Genomic DNA, 26,119 nt, shown 5'->3' on the forward strand with positions numbered 1-26,119 from the left:
CAAGTTCAGAGCACTGGGGGGTACATAGTACTGAGGGGTGGCACACAGCACTGGGGAGCACGGACAGCATAAGGGGGCACAGACAGCACTGACCGTGGCATGGACAGCACTGGTGGCAGCATGGACAGCATTAGGTGGTGCGGACAGCACTGGGGGGCATAGACATCACCCAAGGGGTATAGACATTACTAGGGGAGCACACACAGTACTAAGGGGTACACACTGTACTAGGGGTGTACTCAACATTAGGGGGTACACACTGCAGTAGGGGGTACACACTGCATTAGGGGGTACACACAGCATTAGGGGGTACACACAGCATTAGGGGGTACACACAGCACTGGGGGGGTACACAGCACTGGGGAGTACACACAGCATTAGGGGATACACAGCATTAGGGGGTACACAGCACTGGGGGGTACACAGCACTGGGGGGTACACACAGCACGAGGGAGTACACAGCACTTAGCGGGGGGGGGTGTAGCGATGGGCTGCGTACTCACAGTGAGGGGGAGGAGGAGTCACGCAGACAGCAGGTCCGGGAGGCTGGTAAATCTGCTGCAGCTCTTCTGTGACATATCGCAGCGTGCTGCTTACCCCGCCCACCAGAGCAGAGAGCACACTAGCACAGGCCGGGGTTAAGCCTAGAATGTATGGGCTGCAGTCAGGTCCTGGAAGTCAGGATCTGGATAGAGCCCGTACATTCTAGCATCTACCCTCAAGGCATCAGGCAGTGAGATTTAAAGGGCCGGCAGCCGGGAAAAGCGCGGCTGCTGCCAGAGCACAGCGGTCCCTGGGAATGTGCCTGGGGGCTGCATAAAAAGTCGTGACGGGCCGTATACGGCCCGCGGGCCGGAGGTTCCCCACCCCTGGCATAAGCGATCGCCCCCGCCGTTTGTGCGTCACGGGCAATTAGTTGCCCGTGGCGCACAAAGTCGTCAACCCCCTGTAACACGTACTTACCTCCCGAGCGACCTCGCTGTGGGCGGCGAACAACCTCTTCCTGAAGTGGGAGGGACGATTGGCGTCATAGCGACGTCACACAGCGGCCGGCCAATAGAAGCGGAGGGGCGGAGATGAGCGGGACGTAAACATCCCGCCCCCCTCCTTCCTTCCGCATTGCTGGTGGGACGCAGGTAAACTGTGTTCATCGTTCCCGGGGTGTCACACGGAGCGACGTGTGCTGCCCCGGGAATGATGAACAACCGGCGCACAGAAGAAGAAACGACTTTTTGAAAATGAGCGACGTGTCAACGAGCAACGATAAGGTAAGTATTTTTGCTCGTTCACCGTCGCTCATAGCTGTCACACGCTACGATATATCAAACGATGCCGGATGTGCGTTACTTATCACCTGACCCCGGGGACATATCGCCCGATATATCATACCGTGTGACGCCGGCTTCAGTGTGGCAAATATCCTAGGCTTCGATTCTCACCTTGGGTCAAAGTGCCACTACCACTGCCCCTAACACCACGGCTAACAGAACCACCAACATAGTAAAACTTTTGCATTGTGTCCTCCATCTCCTCCACCCCCATGTCATCCGAGTACAATGAATTATTATTATTATTATTCCCATCCAAAAATCAATTGGAAGAAGTTGTGAAATATCTTTCTCAGCCTCCGTAGTGCTGTGGCTAAGGTGACTAAGCAGCAGAACAGATAGAGGTGTCATTGACAGAATTAAAAGTCCCCAATATAAAATATTATGTGTTACAGTGGTGGAGGAGGATGACTATGCAGAATACTGACAGTGTCACTGTAAGAGGTAACAACATCCTAACTGTGACTGAGACAAGGGGTGGGCCATGTATTCCGGAACACCCTCTGCTTCCTACCCACCAATACTCTTGCTGGAGATAAAGGAGGCTAATTGGGACCTGCGGCTGGTATTATTACTGCCTGGATGGCTGGCGCCAGTGATAGTGCTGCTGACACTTGTGGAACCCAAATTCTAAGTCGTGGTATGGGTATATTTTTATTTTACTTTACCCCATCCATTGACAATTTTTACAACTCTATAATTAATTTATGGCAATCTTTTCAAACCCAATTATTCCTCCTTTGCCAAAAATGACGCATGAAGAAATGCTATTTAACATATCCAAAAAGCCAGCATGTGCAACCGGTCACAATATTGGTGTGGAGTAAACAGGTTTGCAAACACAGACAAGCACTGTTAAATGTTTTTAATATTTTTAGAATTTTTATTGCTATTTTTTTAAAACAACTCCCACCTTCCTTCCAAAAAGGGCATAACAATAAATCCTAGATAGGTAGGTACAAATCCAAAAAGACAAGTGCAACGCCAGGCTGTTGTATGTAAGTTGTGTGTACAGGTGTCAAATTGGACTAGTAAGAAAACAGGTGAAAGTCTGAATTTTGTGTACATTTTTTTAGTAAACTTTTTTAAAACAATTCTCTCCCTTCCCCAAAAAAATCATGCTACAAAAATTGCAAGGTAGGTGGATATACATGAAAAAGCCAGCAACTACAACAGGCCACTGTATTGGTGTGTAAGTACGGATGTGAAATGGGACTAGTAAAATAGGTGTAGAAATTGTTTTGTGTGTCAAGCACACTTTCTTCGACTGACGGAGTACAGATTTTTTTTTTTCTTTGAATGATATTGTGTTGCCTTGCTGCTTTTTAGCGCATGAAGAATTAAAAAAAAAATGTAATTTAAATGTAGCACACCCCTGAGCCTCTGAGGGCACTACTAGGTACTGCATCCTCACCAGGATGCAGGGCCTACCCCCAGGGACCTGGAACACCGGTGCCACCAACACCTAAACACCCCGAAATCCCAGTTTCCACTCCACACCAGGGGTGATTGGCTAGTCAGACACAAGGGGATGGCCACCTAGAGGGCAGAGACAGACAAGGGACTAGACAACCTGGTGGGCGGGGACAGTAGTTAGTCAGTTCAGTGAAGTAGTACACAGTGAGGGGACCTTTACGGGCCTCACTGACCCACAGATCCGGGGGCACCAGCCAAAGCAAGGATCAGGGTTCGGGACACAGATCAGCCCTACAAGGTCCACACTGTCCACCGTACGGACAAGGAGACTGCCACAAAAAGGGACAGTCGGGCCCAAAACCGCTTCAAGCCATGGGGGCCCAACCACACTGAGTGCCGGGGACATAGCAACCAAGTCATCAAACTGGCACTGGAACTACAAGGACCGGTACCAGCAGTCCGAGGGTCAAGAGTGAGTAGAGAGTGTTAACTACAACCACGGTGTGGCCTCCTTTATTACCGACGAAAGTCTCCACATACATATCCCCGGGTCTACCACCATAGCTGCCATCACCACTAACCCTAGGGGTAACCAACTCAGCAGCGGGGTTCCCACATATTAACCGCAACCCGCAGGTGGCGTCATATCAATGACTTTAATCTCCCCTGTAAATATTCTCCATTAAAAAGCACCCAGGGCATGGGATCGGGCAACAGCCACCAAAGTGACATTCCCCAGTAGTAAACCGCCCGGGACCGAGTACCCCATTCCCTGGGTGACACATAAATACAGCAATAATAGCTACAAAATATCACTGATCAATGACACTGGCACAGCTGCTGGTACAACTCCCGTCTCCATCTCCTTATCAGTTAAATCACATGTCCAATATTTTAAGGCTTTTTTATCCTATCTCTATTGCTGATCTGTGAGCTCTGATATCCCCTCACTATCCTGAAATGCCTTAATAGGGCTGCTTCATTCCATGCCTTAGCTTTTAAACAGGCTATCAAAGTCTTTCCTGATTGGCTGAGCTATAGCAGGTAATGTGATAGACACAAGGTATTATGGGAAAGCTGATGGAGCCGCTCATCACATCATGTCCCTATTCTGTAACTTCTGAAAAATGTAAAACGGAGCGGACATTTTTGGGGCGATTTTCGTGAATTGAATTGCAAATTGTATCAATATTCCAGGACCTGCAAAATCCCTAAAATTCATCATGAATTTGAATCACAAGTCAAGTTGCATCTTATCTTTATTATTGTTTTTTTTTATTCTCATCCTAGAAAAAGGGGGATATGAATCTTTATAATTTTTTTTTTGCAAAATATATATATCTTTTATTATTTCCCCTCCCCCACCAATGGATCTGCAATCACCAAGGGTGCGTGCCCACGATCAGTGGTCGCAGGCAGCGTTTTGGAAGCAGCGTCTTTTCACTGCGTCCAAAACGCTGCGTTGTACAGTAGAAGCACAGTGGATGGATTTAAAGAAATCTCCTGGCCACTGTGCGTGTACGGCCTGCAGTGAAAACTGACCTGCGGTGCGGCTTCCAGAGCCGTAGCATGTCACTTTCTGCTGCGGCACTGAAAGTGTTCTCCGTAGGAAGAATAGAGAGAAAGTCTGCAGCTGCCTGAACCCTGATCCTGGGCATGGAGAGCACTCGCGGTCCTGCAAGAGAAGACATGCTGCGTCCAGGACATAGCATGTCCGGATCGTGAGCACGTAGCCTTATACAATACACTGTAATTCTATAGTCTGTTACCATGTGTTGTGTCGAAACGTTTTTTATGGATTTCTAATAAAAAGTCTTGTTTTTCAATTTAGCAGTTGTTTGTACGCCTCATGCTGGATACTACCCCTCCTTCTTCTCTGCATGTTGCCATCACCATTGCATCCATGCACCGTTCATGAACTGATTCCATCTATAACCCCGGGGAGCTGGATATTTTTTTCTGTTTTACCTACAATTCTATAATGCATTATAAAATTACTGATCTCCTATACACCTCAGCCACAGGTTATGACACATGGGTGTAGAAATATGGCCGACACAGGGACTTCAGTTGGTCACTAGCTGCCCTGATATCGCCAACCCGCAATCATGTGGAGGAGGTTAAGGCTGAAAGAAGCACCTTCCTCCATTTACAAATGCTTAAATGATCCGGCCAGGACTAAGTGCGGCATGTAGGGCCACGGTCTCACCTTTGGTGAGTTTTTTACCTCAGTATTTGTAGCCAAAACCAGGAATGGAACAATCAGAGGAAAAGTATAACTGCTACTTTGCACGTTGCAACATCGCTACTGCGATCTCATCGGGGTCAAATCGAAAGTGACGCACATCCGGCGCCGGTAACGACGTCGCAACGTGTAAAGCCTAGATGCACCGATAAACGATCGCAAAAGCGTTGAAAAATCGGTGATCTTTGTAGTGCCGGTCATTTTCATAATATCGCTGCAGCGACAGGTACAATGTTGTTCCTCGTTCACATCGCTGTGTATGAAGCCGCAGGAGCGAGGAACATCTCCTTACCTGCGTTCCGCCTGCAATGAGGATTGGAAGGAAGGAGGTGGGCGGGATGTTTAATAAGGCAAGTATTCTCTGCTCAGCCACCTCAACCCCTTCATATAACTGACCACTGCCCCTCTCCCATTTTTCGGTGTGTGTGTTTATTCACTTTACTTACGGGTTAATCATGTAAGCTGTCTCATAGATGCTGCCATTGAACTCATTATTACCCTGATTGCTACCGCATCACGGCAATCTGGAAGAGCCGGGGACACTCCGGGACTGCTGCATAATGGATGCAAAAGTCCCGGGGCAGCTGTGGGCTGATATCCTCGGCTACGGGAGGGGGAGGGGCATTAACCCTATCCCTCGCCCTCCCCAGCCTGAGAATACCGGGCCGCTGCTTCACCTAGGCTGGTCGGTAAAAATACAGCGGAGCACGTTTTTTTTTTTGTTTATTTTTATATGTACATTTGATTTGTATGTGTATTCTATATGTCTGTGTCTGTGTGTGAGTGCGATGTGTGTGTATTCTATGTCTGTGTCTGTGATCTGTGTGTGTTTGCTCTGCTCCGCTTCCTCTTCCTGGTATTCATGGTAGTGCCCGCTCATCACTAGTTACAAGTACCAAGCACCTGAGCATGGTCGTGCCGCTCATCACTAGTTACAAGTACCGAGCACCCGAGCATGGTAGTGCCCGCTCATCACTAGTTACAAGTACCGAGCACCCGAGCATGGTAGTGCCCGCTCATCACTAGTTACCAGTACTGAGCACCTGAGCATGGTAGTGCCCGCTCATCACTAGTTACGAGTACTGAGCACCTGAGCATGGTAGTACCCACTCATCGCTAGTTACGAGTACTGAGCATGGTAGTGCCCGCTCATCACTAGTTACGAGTACTGAGCACCCGAGCATGGTAGTGCCCGCTCATCACTAGTTACGAGTACTGAGCACCTGAGCATGGTAGTGCCCACTCATCACTAGTTACGAGTACTGAGCACCTGAGCATGGTAGTGCCCGCTCATCACTAGTTACCAGTACTGAGCACCCGAGCATGGTAGTGCCCGCTCATCACTAGTTATGAGTACTGAGCACCTGAGCATGGTAGTGCCCGCTCATCACTAGTTACGAGTACTGAGCACACGAGCATGGTAGTGCCCGCTCATCACTAGTCACGAGTACAGAGCACCCGAGCATGGTAGTGCCCGCTCATCACTAGTTATTAGTACTGAGCACCCGAGCATGGTAGTGCCCGCTCATCACTAGTTACAAGTACAGAGCACCCAAGCATGGTAGTGTCCGCTCATCACTAGTTACGAGTACTGAGCACCTGAGCATGGTAGTGCCCGCTCATCACTAGTTACGAGTACTGAGCACCCGAGCATGGTAGTGCCCGCTCATCACTAGTTACCAGTACTGAGCACCCAAGCATGGTAGTGCCCACTCATCACTAGTTACGAGTACTGAGCACCCGAGCATGGTAGTGCCCGCTCATCACTAGTTACCAGTACTGAGCACCCGAGCATGGTAGTGCCCGCTCATCACTAGTTACGAGTACTGAGCACCCGAGCATGGTAGTGCCCGCTCATCACTAGTTACCAATACAGAGCACCCGAGCATGGTAGTGCCCGCTCATCACTAGTTACGAGTACTGAGCACCTGAGCATGGTAGTGCCCGCTCATCACTAGTTACGAGTACTGAGCACCTGAGCATGGTAGTACCCACTCATCGCTAGTTACGAGTACTGAGCATGGTAGTGCCCGCTCATCACTAGTTACGAGTACTGAGCACCCGAGCATGGTAGTGCCCGCTCATCACTAGTTACGAGTACTGAGCACCTGAGCATGGTAGTGCCCACTCATCACTAGTTACGAGTACTGAGCACCTGAGCATGGTAGTGCCCGCTCATCACTAGTTATGAGTACTGAGCACCTGAGCATGGTAGTGCCCGCTCATCACTAGTTACGAGTACTGAGCACACGAGCATGGTAGTGCCCGCTCATCACTAGTCACGAGTACAGAGCACCCGAGCATGGTAGTGCCCGCTCATCACTAGTTATTAGTACTGAGCACCCGAGCATGGTAGTGCCCGCTCATCACTAGTTACGAGTACTGAGCACCCGAGCATGGTAGTGCCCGCTCATCACTAGTTACCAGTACTGAGCACCCGAGCATGGTAGTGCCCGCTCATCACTAGTTACGAGTACTGAGCACCCGAGCATGGTAGTGCCCGCTAATCACTAGTTACCAGTACTGAGCACCCGAGCATGGTAGTGCCCGCTCATCACTAGTTACGAGTACAGAGCACCCAAGCATGGTAGTGTCCGCTCATCACTAGTTACGAGTACTGAGCACCTGAGCATGGTAGTGCCCGCTCATCACTAGTTACGAGTACTGAGCACCCGAGCATGGTAGTGCCCGCTCATCACTAGTTACCAGTACTGAGCACCCGAGCATGGTAGTGCCCGCTCATCACTAGTTACCAGTACTGAGCACCCGAGCATGGTAGTGCCCGCTCATCACTAGTTACGAGTACTGAGCACCCGAGCATGGTAGTGCCCGCTCATCACTAGTTACCAGTACAGAGCACCCGAGCATGGTAGTGCCCGCTCATCACTAGTTACCAGTACTGAGCACCCGAGCATGGTAGTGCCCGCTCATCACTAGTTACGAGTACTGAGCACCCGAGCATGGTAGTGCCCGCTCATCACTAGTTACCAGTACTGAGCACCCGAGCATGGTAGTGCCCGCTCATCACTAGTTACCAGTACTGAGCACCCGAGCATGGTAGTGCCCGCTCATCACTAGTTACGAGTACTGAGCACCCGAGCATGGTAGTGCCCGCTCATCACTAGTTACCAGTACAGAGCACCCGAGCATGGTAGTGCCCGCTCATCACTAGTTACCAGTACTGAGCACCCGAGCATGGTAGTGCCCGCTCATCACTAGTTACGAGTACTGAGCACCCGAGCATGGTAGTGCCCGCTCATCACTAGTTACCAGTACTGAGCACCCGAGCATGGTAGTGCCCGCTCATCACTAGTTACGAGTACTGAGCACCCGAGCATGGTAGTGCCCGCTCATCACTAGTTACCAGTACAGAGCACCCGAGCATGGTAGTGCCCGCTCATCACTAGTTACGAGTACTGAGCACCAGAGCATGGTAGTGCCTGCTCATCACTAGTTACCAGTACTGAGCACCCGAGTATGGTAGTGCCCGCTCATCACTAGTTACGAGTACTGAGCACCCGAGCATGGTAGTGCCCGCTCATCACTAGTTACCAGTACTGAGCACCCGAGCATGGTAGTGCTCGCTCATCACTAGTTACCAGTACAGAGCACCCGAGCATGGTAGTGCCCTCTCATCACTAGTTACCAGTACTGAGCACCAGAGCATGGTAGTGCCCGCTCATCACTAGTTACGAGTACTCAGCACCAGAGCATGGTAGTGCCCGCTCATCACTAGTTACCAGTACTGAGCACCAGAGCATGGTAGTGCCCGCTCATCACTAGTTACCAGTACTGAGCACCAGAGCATGGTAGTGCCCGCTCATCACTAGTTACGAGTACTCAGCACCAGAGCATGGTAGTGCCCGCTCATCACTAGTTACGAGTACTGAGCACCAGAGCATGGTAGTGCCCGCTCATCACTAGTTACGAGTACTGAGCACCAGAGCATGGTAGTGCCCGCTCATCACTAGTTACGAGTACTCAGCACCAGAGCATGGTAGTGCCCGCTCATCACTAGTTACGAGTACTCAGCACCCGAGCATGGTAGTGCCCGCTCATCACTAGTTACGAGTACTGAGCACCCGAGCATGGTAGTGCCCGCTCATCACTAGTTACCAGTACAGAGCACCCGAGCATGGTAGTGCCCGCTCATCACTAGTTACGAGTACTGAGCACCAGATCATGGTAGTGCCTGCTCATCACTAGTTACCAGTACTGAGCACCCGAGTATGGTAGTGCCCGCTCATCACTAGTTACGAGTACTGAGCACCCGAGCATGGTAGTGCCCGCTCATCACTAGTTACCAGTACTGAGCACCCGAGCATGGTAGTGCTCGCTCATCACTAGTTACCAGTACAGAGCACCCGAGCATGGTAGTGCCCTCTCATCACTAGTTACCAGTACTGAGCACCAGAGCATGGTAGTGCCCGCTCATCACTAGTTACCAGTACTGAGCACCAGAGCATGGTAGTGCCCGCTCATCACTAGTTACGAGTACTCAGCACCAGAGCATGGTAGTGCCCGCTCATCACTAGTTACCAGTACAGAGCACCCGAGCATGGTAGTGCCCTCTCATCACTAGTTACCAGTACTGAGCACCAGAGCATGGTAGTGCCCGCTCATCACTAGTTACGAGTACTCAGCACCAGAGCATGGTAGTGCCCGCTCATCACTAGTTACCAGTACTGAGCACCAGAGCATGGTAGTGCCCGCTCATCACTAGTTACCAGTACTGAGCACCAGAGCATGGTAGTGCCCGCTCATCACTAGTTACGAGTACTCAGCACCAGAGCATGGTAGTGCCCGCTCATCACTAGTTACGAGTACTGAGCACCAGAGCATGGTAGTGCCCGCTCATCACTAGTTACGAGTACTGAGCACCAGAGCATGGTAGTGCCCGCTCATCACTAGTTACGAGTACTCAGCACCAGAGCATGGTAGTGCCCGCTCATCACTAGTTACCAGTACTGAGCACCAGAGCATGGTAGTGCCCGCTCATCACTAGTTACCAGTACTGAGCACCCGAGCATGGTAGTGCCCGCTCATCACTAGTTACGAGTACTGAGCACCAGAGCATGGTAGTGCCCGCTCATCACTAGTTACGAGTACTCAGCACCCGAGCATGGTAGTGCCCGCTCATCACTAGTTATTAACCACCTTCCTTCAGAAACACACCGATTATTAATTTGCAGGTGTACAGAAATACTAGAATTCAGGCTTCCCCTTAGTGGAGCCAATTATGGCACTGCTGTAATCACTATGTGGCTTGTCTCATTCTCTGGCTACTGAGAATGGACAATGGCCACCAGTTTCCCCGCCGGGCCGGCCCAGTGACTGTGCAGCCAGGCCGCGGGCACGAGCACCCCACCCTCCGCCGCTGCGCGCCCCCGAGGCCTGAAGGGAAGGAGGGAGCAGGAGGTGATTATGCCACCCAGTCAGCGGTTGCCATAGCAGCGCTTGACGTCACTCCCCGGCCCCTGCTCAGCGATTGGAGGAAACCCCGTGGATCGGTTAGAGCTTTGAGCGCTCGGAAGAGACCGGACTCTCCCAGCGGCAGTAGCCTGAGCGACGCGCATCCGCCCAGCCCGGGGACCGACGACCGCCCGCCCTCCGCAGCAGCTCTCCGTGCTCCGCTGTCTGACACAGGTAACGAGCGGCGGGGCTGCGGCTCCAGCACCACCGGCGGGGGAGGGAAGAGCCTGACAGGGCGGGGGGAGGCCCTGGTAATGGCGGAGAGGAAGCATTGTTCACAGAGCAGGGAGGGGGCGCCGGGCTGCTCCTCCATCCGCCCTCATTGTGCAGCACATCGGGCTCCAGGCTTCTCCCTATGGAGGCACTGCATCTCCAGCTCTGCGCTCAGCCACTGCTGGGACTTGTAGTTCCCCAGGGCCATTGTCCCTACGTTTTTATTTTTTTTTCTTCTGCTGTCTGGCACAGGACCCTCCCTCTCTCCATCCCCTCCTTCCCTCAACACCCCCTTATATGGAGGCTGATCTCATCTCCCGGCCACAGACGCAGAGACCGATCGACCCCAGTGATCGCCCAGGTCTATGGAGATGTTACCGATCCTTCTGATATTTGCAAAATACAAATATGGGAAATAAGAGAAAAAAAATCATCAGCCTGTAATAATCAACTAGACACAATGTGACCCCATAGGGTCAGGAATTCTCATTAGGGCTTTTTAAGGGCTTGATAGGTGCTTCATTCCCATTCATTTCCATCACGTGTAATGCTATGTGGGGTCCCTGGATCCATCAGGGGTCTCTGGATTGATGTGGAGCCCCTACGTTCATCAGGGGCTCCTGGATTGGTGCGTGGCCCCTATATTCATCAAGGGCCCCTGGATCCATCAGGGGTTCCTGGATCGGTGCGTGGCCCCTACATCCATCAGGGGCTGCAGGAGTGGTGTGTGGCCCCTACATCCATCGAGGGCCCCTACATTCATCAGGGGCTGCAGGAGTGGTGTGTGGCCCCTGCATCCATCAGGGGCTGCAGGAGTGGTGTGTGGCCCCTGCATCCATCGAGGGCCCCTACATTCATCAGGGGCTGCAGGAGTGGTGTGTGGCCCCTGCATCCATCAGGGGCTGCAGGAGTGGTGTGTGGCCCCTGCATCCATCAGGGGCTGCAGGAGTGGTGTGTGGCCCCTGCATCCATCGAGGGCCCCTACATCCATCAGGGGCTGCAGGAGTGGTGTGTGGCTCCTACATCCATCAGGGTCTCCTGGATCGGTGCGGGGCCCCTACATCCATCAGGGTCTCCTGGATCGGTGCGGGGCCCCTACATCCATCAGGGGCTCCTGGATCGGTGTGGGGCCCCTACATCCATCAAGGACCCCTACATTCATCAGGAGCTCTTGGATTGGTGCTGGTCCCCTACATCCATCAGGGGTCCCTTGATCGGTGCGGGGCCCCTACATCCATCAGTGATGGATCAGGGATCGGTGCGGGATCCCTTCCATTGTGGGTCTTTCCATCGGTGTGGGGTCTCTACATTTATGCATTCCTACATCCATTGGGGTTCCCTAGATCGCTTTAGGGTCCCTTCATCCATCAGGGGTCCCTGCATCTCCGGTGTCCTCACTGTTGCATGCAGCCCCCCCCCCCCCGATGTTGCATCGATGCAGTTTTTTTTGTTGCAGACATTGCAGCACAGGTGAGGCCGCCCCTCTGCTGCCTCCTCCTTCGCTCCTGTCTCTGGGGGAGGAAGGGAGGTGTCTCCTGTGCGATCATCCTCTCTGCTGGGTCAGTGGCGAACAGACAAGGTGACAGTGGCCATATTCCCAGGAAAGGTTGATGCACATCCCTCCCCTCCCCCTTCTCACAAAGGAATCCTGTTCTGGCAGAGACGACTAGGTCGAGTGGCGTTGATCTCGGCTGCGTTGATTGCATCCGTTTTCTTGGATGGTGCATATTGGATATAAAAAAAAATGGGGGTGAAAAAAATCCACCGGCCCTGATCTTCTGCAGGGATTGAGGTCACGGTGACCTCGGTACACGTATCATAGACCTATATTTGGTGCAGCTTCTCATATTGGTCGGACGCGCTCTGCTGCATGCTCACCAGGCTATTTTATGACAGGGGGTTGTGTGATTGTTGGAATTTGCTAAATGTGGACCATGACCAGTGACCGGGTTGGAAGAATAGACTTCTCCAGACCTGTGCATTGCTGGATCGCACCTCCCCCACACATTCCAGATCCTCGGGTGGATGGGAGGTGTTCATCTGGGTAATTCCTTGCAGGTTTCTGAAGATCCCGGACAAGGACAGGGGGGTCTGGATTGTGACGGCTACCTAGTGTGATCCAGCGTGGGTCAGAACGGAGGCTTCCCGGAAGACCAGGTCCGCCATGCCTGGCTGTTTCCTTTGAGAGGATGTTAAAGTATTTCCAGATGGACAATAGTGTCCGGTTAAATGTACAGATCAGGACTATATAATGCATAGCCTGCATGTGTCCTCCTGGTGTCTGCAGCACATGGGGTGATCTGAATCCACCATGATGCAATGGCAGGTGGAGCGTAATCTTCATGCAGATGATTGTCTAGCATCTACAATTACTGGGGGACACCTCCCTTCTATAAAAGCTGGGTGATGTCTGCCGCTCTGTGCTCCCTAATGTGTAGCCAGACATTACCTTACAAACAGGTAGCACAGGCTGATCCGGGTGGGGCCCTACTGATCCCTATCAGACCTGCATTCTTCTTTTCCCACCCCTGTGGCCGGGAGACACCTTGCTGCTTCCAGTTATGTCACCGCAGTTGCAGCAGGCTCTAGTGAGACCCCCGTATCTCCCCATCCCTGTTTTTGGCCCCTTATAGTGATCAGCACGATCTTACTAAGGACTGTCTTCTTGGCCTGGTTGGGTGTGGTGAATGGCTTTCTCTTCTTTCCCTCTCCTCCATTCTGTTCCTGTTTGTACTTGTATATCACCTTGCGGCTGCTGGCTCTGATGACGCCCGCACTCTGGTAATGTGCACGGGTGGACCCCTCGGTGGATTGCCTAGCCTATAACCCCTGCCCAGCGGGTTATACTTGGTACATATACCCCTTTCCCTGGATAAAGGAAGGGATTTGAGGATACACAGAGGCTCCGTGTCCGTCACTAAAAGGAATGATCTAAGGTGGTGAAGTATTAGAAGCCGTCCATGGGTTTGTATTCTGGATGCATTTGTTCCAAGCAATGCAATTAATCATGTAGGAAGGGGGGAGTGGGCACAGCCTGGGAAAATGTACGTGCAGCAGGGGTGATAATGACATGTAGGTTGTGGTGTGTGACTAGCACTAACCACGCTCGGGCTTAACCCTTCCATTGCCTGCAGTGACTGCCGCGCTTCAGTGTGGTGATATGGAGGCGGGTGGATCTTATACAAGACATTGCTATCCCCCCCCCCCCTGCACGGATGTACATGCAATGGGTTACACTGAGCCGTGATGTTGTATTCATCCCTCCCCCGTAACTATAGTGGAGGTGTGCGCCATGCTATGCCATCTCCTGCCCCGTTTTAATGTCGAATGCAAGCTCTTGAGGCATGGCAGCCAGCAATAATCGCTCAGTATTCCTTAACGTGTTTGGGGTACATTTTGTGGCACACGTTTGCCTGCAGAATATAGTACAAGCAGTGTAACAGGGGATCTGGTCTAACAACAAAACCTCATCTACATTTTGCGGCGTATAAATTCACCTTTTGGGGCGGATATTAACACCTGTGGCATATCTGTTCACCTGTCACACTGGAAATCTGCACAAAATCCGCATCACACGTAACACACAGGGGTTCTACATTCCCTCCGGAAAAACAATTTGAACATGTGAATTTATCACCAGTTTCTGACTGCATAACATAGACTGAGACCCTGATTCCAGTGATGTGTCACTTAGGCCGGTTTGCTGGATTCGGCGCACTCCAGTACAGTGTATACACTACAATGTTAGCGCCGCAACTTCCGGGTCACATGCTCTGGTCACATGACAGCATGTGACCGGCGCTTGTCGTGCTGCCATTGTACTGTATACACTGTACTGGCGTGCGCCGAATTCGGTGAAAAGCCGAATGTGTGAAACTAGCCTTAGGCTACTTTCACACATCCGGTTTGAGCACTGCGGCTCAATCCGGCTGTGAAACCTATGCAACGGATGCGGCGAAAACACCGCATCCTTTGTATACGTTTTTTACATGCGGCCCGTCCGTTTTTTTTCCGGTTGTGGCATGCTACTGAGCATGCGCAGTGGAAGAAACCGGATGCGGTTTTTGCCGCATCCGGCGCCCCTAGGCATGCATTGAAAAATGCGCCGCAGCGGCCGGATGCGGCGCGATGCGTTTTTTTTGCCGGAGCAAAAAACGTTGCAGGCAACGTTCCATCCGGCCGCGGCACCGGCTAAATCTGCCACATGCGGCAAAAACCGGACCGAATGCAAGCCCATGCGGCACAATACGGCACTAATGTAAGTCTACGCAAAAAAAAGCAACCGGCAGCAAAAAAAAACGGTTGCGGTTTTTCTGCAGAGCGCCGTATTGTGCCGCAGAGCAAAAACCGGATGTGTGAAAGCAGCCTTACTGTTTGCTTTAGTATTGATAATCGCCTGCTGATAAAAGTTTATTTTATCATTTGAGGAGTAGTAAACCTTCTGCCAGGTAGTCCAGCATATTCATGAACCCTGTATTACCCCACCCTCACCATTGATTGGCAGCTTTGTGTACACTGCGCATAGGCAGAAAGCTGCCGGTGGCCAGGGTTATAAAGATCTACATTCAAATAACTGCTAGATCAGCAGCAGAGAATAAAAACAGTGATTTTACAGAAAGTTCACAAAGCAGCTCAGTAAGTGACACATCACTGTGATCAGGGTCTCTACTTATGCTGCTCTCAGAAGGGGGGTAATGAAAACCTGGTGACAAATTCCCTTTTGACTAGTGTGTAATCAGAGAATGGCCTATTTAAATCAATGTCTTGTAATGATTAATGCATTGTCTTCCCCCTCCTTTCATATCTTTATATGAAGAAAAAAAACAAAACGCTGAAATCTTTCAGTTTTCCTCATAAGCTGACACTTCCTGTTCTGTAAATATCACTTCTCCGAAGTTATTTTTATAATCTCAGGCAGAATTACAGTGACTGGTAACACCTATATATAGAAAACCCCAAATCTGCCATTACAAGCGCGAATGGTCACAGCTCACCTCCTCCTCCTCCCTGCACAGAGCATGAGTACAACATAAGCCAGGGACGACCACCTGTGTTTTTATGCTGTGAAGCAAATCTGCGATGTTAGCAGCAGCACAGGACGCACCCCCATAAAAGTGTACACAAAATACAATATAAAATTCTACAATTAGTAAAATATCAGAATCTGGTATAAATCATTAAAGCACAATGTAGGTGATATATTCACTTTTATGAAAGTCAATAGTAGCTTTCTTCTGTCCATCTGTTGTGCAATTTTTAAGGGATTATCCCACTAAATATATTGAAAAATACTATGATTTTGGTATCCAGCCACTAGCACCACCACCAATTCACAGAACGGGGGTCCCAAAGCCCCTTGTGCAGCACTATACATGCTCAACATAACTCCACCAACTTGTATGGGGCTGTCAAAATGGAGATAAACTCCTTGCATAGGACTGTGGGTTACGGTTCCCAGTGCTCCACGGCCAGGGATTTGCTCCCCCATTAATCTTACATCTATGCCTTATGATATGGATAAGTGATGGATGTATTTTGGGAGAAGTTAGGACCTCAGGATAGGTCATCGTCTGATCGGCCTGCGTCTGATACCCGGCTCCCGGCCGATCAGCTGCTCTTAGTTGCGGTGGCGTCAGGCAGTTGGAAATGCTCAGTTCCGGAGCTGCCCCGTCTTCTGATAATGGTTGGGTACTTCACATCCACCTCTTGTTGATTTGAATGGAAGGTGTAAGTGGACGTGGCCAGGTACTGCACAATCTGAGCAGCTCTGGAACTGAGCCTTTCCAGCCACCGCCTCCAAGAACAGCTGATGCGCGGCTGTTGAATCCCGGAAATCAGACAATGACCTAGCCTAAGGATGCGCCATCAATGTAAAAGTAGTGGCAAATCTCTTTAAAGGGAACCTGTCACCAGTTTTTCGGCCTATAAGCTGCGGCCACCACCACCGGGCTCTTATATACAGCATTCTAACATGCTGTATATAAGAGCCCAGGCCGCTGTGTAGAACATAAACACTTTATAATACTCGCCTAAAAGGTCGCTCCAGTGCACAACAGTCTGATGGTTGGTGCCATTCTCCAGTGCCAGCGCCTCCTCTTTCAACCATCTTGGTCCTCCTTCTGAAGCCTGTGTGCAAGACGCGTACTACATCATACACACTCGTCGGTATTGAGGTACTGTGTAGGCGCACTTTGTTCTGCCCTGAGCAGGGCAGATCAAAGTATTGTAGTGCGCCTGCGCGAGACCGGCGAGTGTGTATGACGTAGGATGCGTCATGCACGCAGGCTTCAGAAGGAGGGCGAAGATGGCAGAAAGGAGGCGCCGGAGAACTGAGACGCCCATATGGCCCAACTCCACCGCAGCGCGACAGGTGAGTATTATATAGTGTTTATGTTCTACACAGCGGCCTGGGCTCTTATATACAGTATTCTAACATGCTGTATATATGAGCCCACTGCTGGTGGCCGCAGCTTATAGGCCCCAAATCTGCTGACAGGTTCCCTTTTAATGGTCTATTTTTCAGTGATGTTTACTTCTTACTTAAAAGGGTGTTCCCATCTCCAAGAGCCTATCCTAATATGTAGTATTAATATTAGCAAATACCACCAATTAGAAATGTAGTATAGTTCTTCTGATTCACTATGGCACTTACCTCATGTTCAGGGCATTGCAGGACCTTAGGTATCCATGGATACGACCACACATATAGTCCGTTAGTTGCTAGTGGTCATACATGGAAACCTAAGGTCCTGCAATTCCCTGCACATGAAGTAAGTGACATAGTGAATCAGGAAAACTACTACATTTCTAATGGGAGGGATTTGCAAATATTACACCTACTACATATTGGGATAGGATCTTGGAGATTGGAATACCCCTTTAAGTATTTTCAGGCCACTTACCCCCTCGATCCTGGTTGGGTCAGGTTTATGTAATTTCCATAGAAACTGGATTTAAGAAACAGCCATAGAATAAATTATAAGAAGGAGCCATAGTAGCAGTGTACACTCGAGATGAGCGATCGGTTTGCAGGACCCTGGTCAGTAGCCCCTGTCTGTGGGATGTGAGCCCTGTGCTGCACCTCCTGCCCGCTGAGATCCACGGCCCGTTTTCTGATTAGTAGACCTGGTGCGACATCACGTGCTGCCCGCTACTACAATGATGGCGCTTCAGGCCTACAAGTCGGAAGGTGTGAGGGGCGAATAACCACAGTGTGCGCTTTACATGGGCCCCTGGAGCGATTAGGCCGGGATTGTCTAGTAGTTGACAACTTATTTCAAATGCTGTTGAAACCAACAAACATGAAGCCTGATCAGCCCATGCTGCGCTCCAGCGATGCCCCTCTGACCATTAGATGGAAGTACTTGGGTGAGAGTGCCTTGTGTCCTTTCTGGCACACTTATCCTTCAGTAGGAGAAACCCATTCAGGTGCTCAGATTTCTCTCCAGAAAAGATCCCCCACTGGCTATATAACGTTAGATTGGCTCTCATACCTGGCCTGTTCACACGGGCCGATGCCTACTGTATGCGGACTGGACCGAGGTCAGTTCAATCATCCTGTGTGACGTGCTGCTGACAACAAGTATTTAAATGAAATGTCGCCCTTTTCAGTTTTTTTTTTTTAGCTATTTATATGGGCATGTAGGTGGCATAAAGGTGAAATTAGCCATACTCGTATGCCTCATTGATGAGGGGTCGTTTTGGAAAAATTCTTTTTATATCGTCTATCTTCCAGGCTATGGGGCGTGTGCTGCCCGGAGGATAGGCCGGCCTCCAGTCTTCATCATACAGGATTCCTACTTCCCTTCTCTTCAGCGTCCCTGTGACGTTGGGTACGTGGCTGGAAATCGCCTGCAGATTCTGCCCGTCGTCCCTTCCTGCACTGTGAAGAAGTAATCACTTCCCGGCACTTGCAAATGGCATATTTGCAACCTGTGCGCACAGAATGGCTGAACAGTGCAGGGGTGGACAGCAGGCAGAATGCGCATGCGCGATATTTCCAGCCGCGCACCTGCCTTCAAAGGAACACTAAAGAGAAGGAGGAATCCTGTATAATGAAGACCGGAGGCCGGCTTATTTTCCGGACAGTAGACGCCCCATAGCCTGGAAGATATAACAGACGATTTTTGCAAAACAACCCCTCATCCTGAAGGCATACAGGTATGGCTAATTTCACCTTTATGCCGCCTGTATGCCTATATTAATAACTCAAGAGTGACAGATTCCCTTTAATGATCTATCCAGTCAGCCATCAAGTGAGTGTTTTGCTCTTTCACCAACATGATTACACAGGCCGATTATTGAGAATGAGTGTCCTTATGAAGGCTGGTTTGCCAATTATCTACCTGTGTAAATGAGCCTTCAGTGTTCCCCCCCCCCCCCCAAGTTTGGAAACGTATCCCCAATCTATTACTGATCACTGGGCACCAAACAGCTGGGCACCTCTGTGATCCTAAGCGGAGCGCCGGTTGAGCGTGCACAGCGCTGCTCCATTTAGTCTGCTAATGGCATACATTAATGAAGCAGAGGTGTGCGTTCTCCACCTTGATGACTTCCAAACATGCCACAAATTCTTTATAATATTTTCATTTTATTTATATCTATTTTATTAGGCCTCTTAATTGCCTGCAGATTGTTGGGGGTCTGGGGTCCCGAGATCGACACTGATGTAGCTCGGGAGTCAGGAGCCCACACGGAGTCATAGGCTTCCTATTCCACCCGTACTCTGTATACTCGGGCAGGAGCCTCCAAAACTGCACAGCTTTTAGCCTTGCGTTAAAATTGTTGTTGGTCTCACAACCTAGACCCACACTGATCTGCTGACAAACTTGTCCCCTATAAGCTGCGGCCACCACCAGTGGGCTCTTGTATACAGCATGCTAACATACTGTATATAAGAGCCCAGGCCGCTGTGTAGAACATTAAAAAACACCTTCATAATTACTCACCCAGGGTGCGGTGCGATAGCTGTCGCTGCTCTCGGTCCTGCGCCTCCTCCATCTTATGAGATCGCTGTCCGCCTCCCCTGCCCCGTGTGCGCGACGCATCCTGCGTCGTTCGCACAGAGGCCGCCAGTGCACTCCTGCGCATGCACACTTTGATCTGCCCAGCCGAGGTCAGATGAAAGTACTGTAGTGTGCATGCGCGGGCAGATGATCTTTCCTTGTGCATTACAGCACTCGGGAGGGCAGATCAGAGTGCACCTGCACAATGGCGGCCTCTTTGTGACCGACGCAGGATGCGTCGCCCACACGGGGCTGAGTAGGAGGACTGCGATCTCATAAGATGAAGGCGGCGCAGGACAAAGAGCAGCAACAGCCATGGGACCGGACCGCCCCCTGGGTGAGTATAATAGAGGTGTTTTAACATTATACAGAGCGGCCTGGGCTCTTCTATACAGTATTCTAGAATGTAGTATATAAGGTCTTACTGGTGGTGGCCGCAGCTTATAGGGGAAAAACCTGGTGACAAGTTCCCTTTAAAGTGCATAATATAGAAACTGGAGAGAAAAATCAATGTCACAGTATAGAATCCTATTATTATGGATACATTGCAATTGTCACCCAGGAACCTGTTAATAACGGCTACTGTAAAAAGAAATGGATCGAACAAGAAGAAAAATAAATCAGCCCATTTTTCCCGATGAAATTCGTCCTGATTTTCTTGTTTTTCTGCAGTGTGACCCAACCTGATGTGTAGGTCATGTATACATTTAATGGATGCCATTATAGCCTGTGGGTGACATATGCCCGCAGTGACAACTGATCAATGTATTTTTGAGGAATAACGAAATGCTCCGGAGTTGAAGCAAGGAAACATACTAGAACTGGATGATTGGGCAGGATGAAATCCAATGTGTCTGATCCTTGTAGGCCTCCATCCAGACTCTGCACCGTATTATGTGCGTCTCTGGCAGCAGTTTGGGGCAGGGCACGGATGGTGTCGGCATTGTGTGCAGTCCCCGTGGGTACAAGGTGCACAGTACAGAACGTTTGTTCCCTTCCAGGAGGCCTACACAGCAGTGAAATCAGACACTCGCGAGCAGATAGCATTGCCTTCTAGTTATGTCTTAAGTCTAAATCATTAAAGTCTAAGAATATCTGGAAAGAAATGTCCGATCCTCCCGGAGGGGGCACGTGTGACGCCCCGGACATTGTACTTGCCAACATTTTTCTGGACCAAGCATTTTAAGAACTTCAGATCTTCATGTCAGAAGATGTCATCTCCTACCAGGCTCCACAGCCAGTGGAGACACTGTTCTCTAGTGGACGCCGATGGTCCTGATCTGATTTCAACTCTATTTTATAGGAACCTAGATTCATCCTGCCCAAACTACAGGCAGCATGAATTCGAGGAGGCCATGCGATGGCAACCTTCCACAGTGAAATATGTTGCAGTTTCAAAGAGAACCTACTTTTGAAAGCCGGATGAGGACTGTAAGGAAAGACCTGGCCCCATGGCACCAATCCGTTCTCTCCTCGTGAACACACCAGATGTGGGCTTGGTCAACCTCAATCTAGTGACAGGTCACCTTTAACGCCATATTTACACAATTGTCTATATACAGACTGCCCAAACCAATCCCTTGTCTCCTGACCCAAGCGAACGGCCTCTTATGATTGTAGGCTCATTCAGGAGGTCATGGTTGATCCGGGCATCGTGGTCCATACGTGAACCATATAAAATGTTTGTGTGAACACAACCTTAATGCCCTTCCGCTTTCAAGGTGAGTCTTATTGCATTGGCCAGGAAGACCACCTTCCATTGGTGTACAAGGCACAGCTTAAACTTGGGGCCTCAGAGTTTAAATTCTGGCTAGGGCTACAAGGGGATTTGCTGCCACAAGTCTCATCTACCTTAAATTGACTATTAAAAAAACCCCCAAAACTCTGCAAAAGGCAAATCTTCACAATAATGCAGCTTTGGAGTTGGTAATGCATTATTAAAGGGGAACCTGACAGGTGCAATATGTACCCAGAACCACTAGCGGTTCTGGGTGTGTATTGCTAATCCTTTCCTAACTGTCCCTGTATTTTGTAACATAGATAAAGGGATCTTTAGAAAATGTATTTCTAAACATCCTTTATGATATGCTAATGAGGCCAGCGACTAGTTACGAGGGCATTAGTTCCTGCGCTCATTCCACCCTCTTAGCATGGCAGCACGCCCACAGGGGTGAGCTAACATGCTACTCATTGCCCAGTGTCCTCATCAGCGGTGACGCACGTACCTGTGTCTGTTGTCAGCGCCTCTCAGACGCCGGGTTTAGGGTCAGTGCGCTTGATCAGAAGTCCAACACTTCCAGTCATGTGCACTATGCCGGATGTACGTGTCCCGGCTTTAGAGAGGTCTAGAGCGCATGACCGGAAGTGCCGGGACTTCTGATACTGCGCACTGACCCTAAACCTGGTGTTCTGAAGCGGTGACAACGGACACAGGTACGCACATCACCGCTGATGACGCTGGGCATCGAGTAGCAAGTCACTCTGGGCATGCTAACATGCTAAAAGGGTGAACTAGTTGGGGGAAGTAACGCCCTTGCGACCAGTCCCTGCACTCATTAGCATATCATAAAGGATCTTTTAGAAGTACTTTTTCTAAAGACCTCTTTATCTATGCTACTGGATGCTGGGACAGTTAGACAGGGATTAGCAATAAGCACCCAGAACTGCTCGTGCTACTGGGTACATATTGGACCTGACAGGTTCCCTTTAAATGGAACTCGATTCACTCTCCAACCCACAGGCAGCGTGAATCAGACAAGGCAAGCAAAGTTATCCAGCTGTTTGGATGTAAAACTTCAGCAGTGTATTGTACAGTGTAAAAGGTTTCAGGTACATTAAAATGTTGCTTTTAGGCATAATTGACACGTTTTGCACTTGGACCAGTCCTGGCCATGTGCCCACGGGAGAAAGTAGCCGCGGAAAACCCATGGATTTTCTAGATTTTGCAGATAAATACGTGGGTTTACCAAAGTACAGACACTCCCCATGTTATCCTATGGGATTTGGGGAGTGCTGTATCAATGCTGCGGTATTTGTGGTTGCAGAAAATGCTGCGGATTTCCCGCAGCCGCACGTAACTGCATGTCAATTATTCAATATCTGCTGAAGTCCCGCTCCTCCACTATGGAGATACAGGGCAGGAATTCCGCAGATATACCGCAGTAATGGATTGCTGCGGATTCCGGGGACTTGCTGCATGAACCTGCGGACATACGTGCAGAAAATTCCGCAGGTACGATCCCCGTGGACACGTGGCCTAAGCCTGGCTGCAGGTTTAGCTGTCCAACTGGGGACTTGGGCTGAGACTACACCCGGCTGGATCGCCTCCACCCTGCTCTAGTTGATGGCTCTCTCCCATGTGTGGGCATGTTGAGATCTGTCTCCTCTAGTAATTTGAAGGGGAAAAAAAGAAAACCATAACCCGCTGTAGTGGTGCAGCCTTCCTATGATTCCTGCTGCTCATGGTTCGGCCATCATGAATCACGGGACCGCTTGCCTTTTAAGTAGCATGATGTCCTCTACGTGAACTTTTAATAGACTTCTTTTCTTTGCATTGTGATCGCTGTAGACAGTACAAGGACTTGTCCCTGTGGTTTTATAGAGTAATGGTGCTGTATAGTGGTTATGAGGGTGTTAATGGCATTTCACCACTGTGACTGGCTGCCACATGTCATTACTGCTTGGTGTCAGTTAATGGTCTGTGTAATTTGGTGATCATATTGCTGGACTTTCCCCATTGCTGTGCGTCATTTACGATTTCTCACATAGCCATCAATGACCTCCGATGCTGCACTGCCAATGGCCACTGGTTCTGATGAAATCCTGTTGCTTGTATCTTTGGGGGTCAGTTTTTACATTTACTTGTCTCCTCTCCTTTACTGACTGGTGTGGGGTCATGAACCTTTTAACCTTCAAAGGAAACCGGTTTATGTGAGAAGCACGAAACATTTAGGCTATGTGCGCACTTACCAGATTTTGCCGCAGATTTTCCGCAGATTTGCTGCATGTTTCGCTGCAGAAAATGTTCATAACATCTCTGCAGTGAATCACCAGCAAATCCTATGGAGAAAAAAAATCCTGTGCGCACTAGGCAGAATTTGACAGCTGCATGTTTTGCTGCGGAAATCCCGCAGCAAAAACAAGTGCATGTCACTTCTTTTCCGCAGGTAGCTGCGGGTTTTCCCTTATCTAATGTAAAAATCACGCAGGGAACAGCTTGCGGAAAAACCGCACCAAATCCGCACCAATTCCGCACCAAATCCGCTACAAAACGCGACAATCCGCATGCGGATTTGGGTGCGGATTTTTTCCGCAGGTGATAAGATCTTTGAGAGCCTGCGGAATGTACACACGGAAATTTCATTTCCCAGTGCGCACATAGCCTTAATGCTTGCTGAAAAAGTGGTAGATAAATAGCCTTTTGACCCCATGTATGCAGCTAATGGGAGAAAATGAAGCTGTATTCTCCCTGCAGCCACTGGCTTCCTTTTTCATTGGGGCGGCACAAGGAGTGGTTACAGTCACCGCTCACTACAGTGAGTGTGTGGCTGACACTTTGACAGCCTGTGCTGCTGATCATCCATTGATTACAATGGGTAAAGCCAACAGTCTAGTTTGTATGGAGGACTGCTGACTCCTACCTGTGGCAGATTTGAGGGGTGGGGGGGGTGAGATCATTATTTCGATTGCCCGACCTATATTCTATTGGTGGTAAGCTAGCAGCGGCTCTGTGGCCAGTCTCGCGGGTCAATGCTTGACTGTTCATAGAAATGTATGTCCCAATTATTATAAATCTGCTTGCATGTCTATAGGGGAGGATTTGCAAAACAAGAATGCCGCGGAGACACCATCACATGTTTCTCAACACTGGCAGGAAACTAGCCAGGTCTTTCACCGGGAAGGAACAACCACGGGAAGAGCAGTCTCCAGTCAAGGAGACCACCTATACCAAAACATGGTATCCATCCCCAAACAGCTGTTTCGGGGTACTTGCCCCTCATCAGTGTGGAGTAGGAAACTGGCTAGTGGGAGCAGTGCTTTGAGAAACACATGATGGTGTCTCTGCGGTGTTGGATGTTGATCTCCTCAAGGTCAACCATCTTTACCTATGTAGTCCTCTACTCGGCATTGCTCCCACTAGCCAGTTTCCTACTCCACACTGATGAGGGGCAAGTACCCCGAAACAGCTGTCTGTGGATGGATACCATGTTTGGCATAGGTGGTTTCCCTGACTGGAGACTGCGCTTCCCGTGGTTGTTCCTTCCCGGTGAAAGACCTGGCTAGTTTCCTGCCAGCGTTGAGAGACACGTGAGGTCAATCATCCTTAACTATATAGGGGAGGATTGGGAGAGATGGCAGACAGGTATATATGTATAGCCTGCTACAATTTACTTGTATACACATACTGAGTTGTCGCTTGGTGTCAGTCTCTGTAAATGATGTCTGTATTAGCCCTGGTGGTCCGGTGCCAGTGCACCAAGTGTCCCTCTGTGCTAATATACTGCTTTTTGTTGTATAGCTTGGTATGACCAATGCTTCTTCCATTGCATTACAGCAGAGCGGGCAGATTGGGGGCCGTAGAGGTGTAAAACTGTTACCCCAAAATGGAGCAAGAGGCTTTGCTGACAGGAGCGTGCGTACAGGTCTTGCTGCATTTTTCTAGGCCTGACAATGTGATGGATGTACATGTATCCACATTTTAGGATTTGTATTCTCAATGAAATTAATGAAAAAGTGGACTTTAGAATTTGTCCAAAATTTGATATTGAAATTTTTTTTTTTTCCGCAGAACCCTTTAGCCATGGATAAATGCGAGCTGGTACAGAAGGCCAAATTGTCTGAGCAGGCAGAGAGGTACGATGACATGGCCGCCTGCATGAAGCGAGTGACGGAAGAAGGAGGGGAACTGTCCAACGAGGAGAGGAATCTTCTGTCAGTCGCCTACAAAAATGTCGTGGGTGCGCGTCGGTCATCCTGGAGGGTCATCTCCAGTATTGAGCAGAAGACAGAAGGCAGCGAGAAGAAGCAGCAGATGGCTCGAGAATACCGGGAGAAGATCGAGTCGGAACTGCGAGATATCTGCCAAGATGTCCTGGTAAGAGACCCCTCTACCTCCTCTTACACGGGGGGCTGTCATCGCTCTATAGAAAAGCCAAACAGTTTAGGTGGGGTCCTCATCCCAGTAGATTAGATATCTTGATGGAGCTTCACAGGGTGACATCACTTTATTTTGGGGACCCATGGTTGTCTCATTAGCAGGGAGGCTGATGTCATATATATAAATAATAATATAATATATTTATTTATTTTTTTGGATAAGTTGTCCTCATTAAGGGGGTTCTCCAGTTCTCATATTGAGGACTGTGCTGTTCCATTCAATGTGTAGCTGCTGAGTGCAGTAACTGATCTGTTCTCTAGAATAGGGGCTGTTCTGCAGCCCC

The 26,119-nt window shown here is 49.8% G+C and overlaps 1 protein-coding gene across 1 annotated transcript in view; it reads left to right on the forward strand.

The window, feature by feature from the left end:
* The first annotated feature begins 10,476 nt into the window (after positions 1-10,476).
* The window catches only part of YWHAZ (tyrosine 3-monooxygenase/tryptophan 5-monooxygenase activation protein zeta), a 48,757-nt gene continuing 33,114 nt past the window's right edge, over positions 10,477-26,119 (forward strand). The window contains exons 1-2 of the mRNA XM_075353035.1: positions 10,477-10,635; positions 25,468-25,773. Of these exons, the coding sequence (XP_075209150.1) occupies positions 25,480-25,773 (294 nt within the window). The 5' untranslated portion in view covers positions 10,477-10,635; positions 25,468-25,479. The remainder of the gene's footprint in view (positions 10,636-25,467; positions 25,774-26,119) is intronic.

This window comes from Anomaloglossus baeobatrachus, chromosome 6, assembly GCF_048569485.1.
Source record: "Anomaloglossus baeobatrachus isolate aAnoBae1 chromosome 6, aAnoBae1.hap1, whole genome shotgun sequence".
Taxonomy (NCBI): domain Eukaryota; kingdom Metazoa; phylum Chordata; class Amphibia; order Anura; family Aromobatidae; genus Anomaloglossus; species Anomaloglossus baeobatrachus.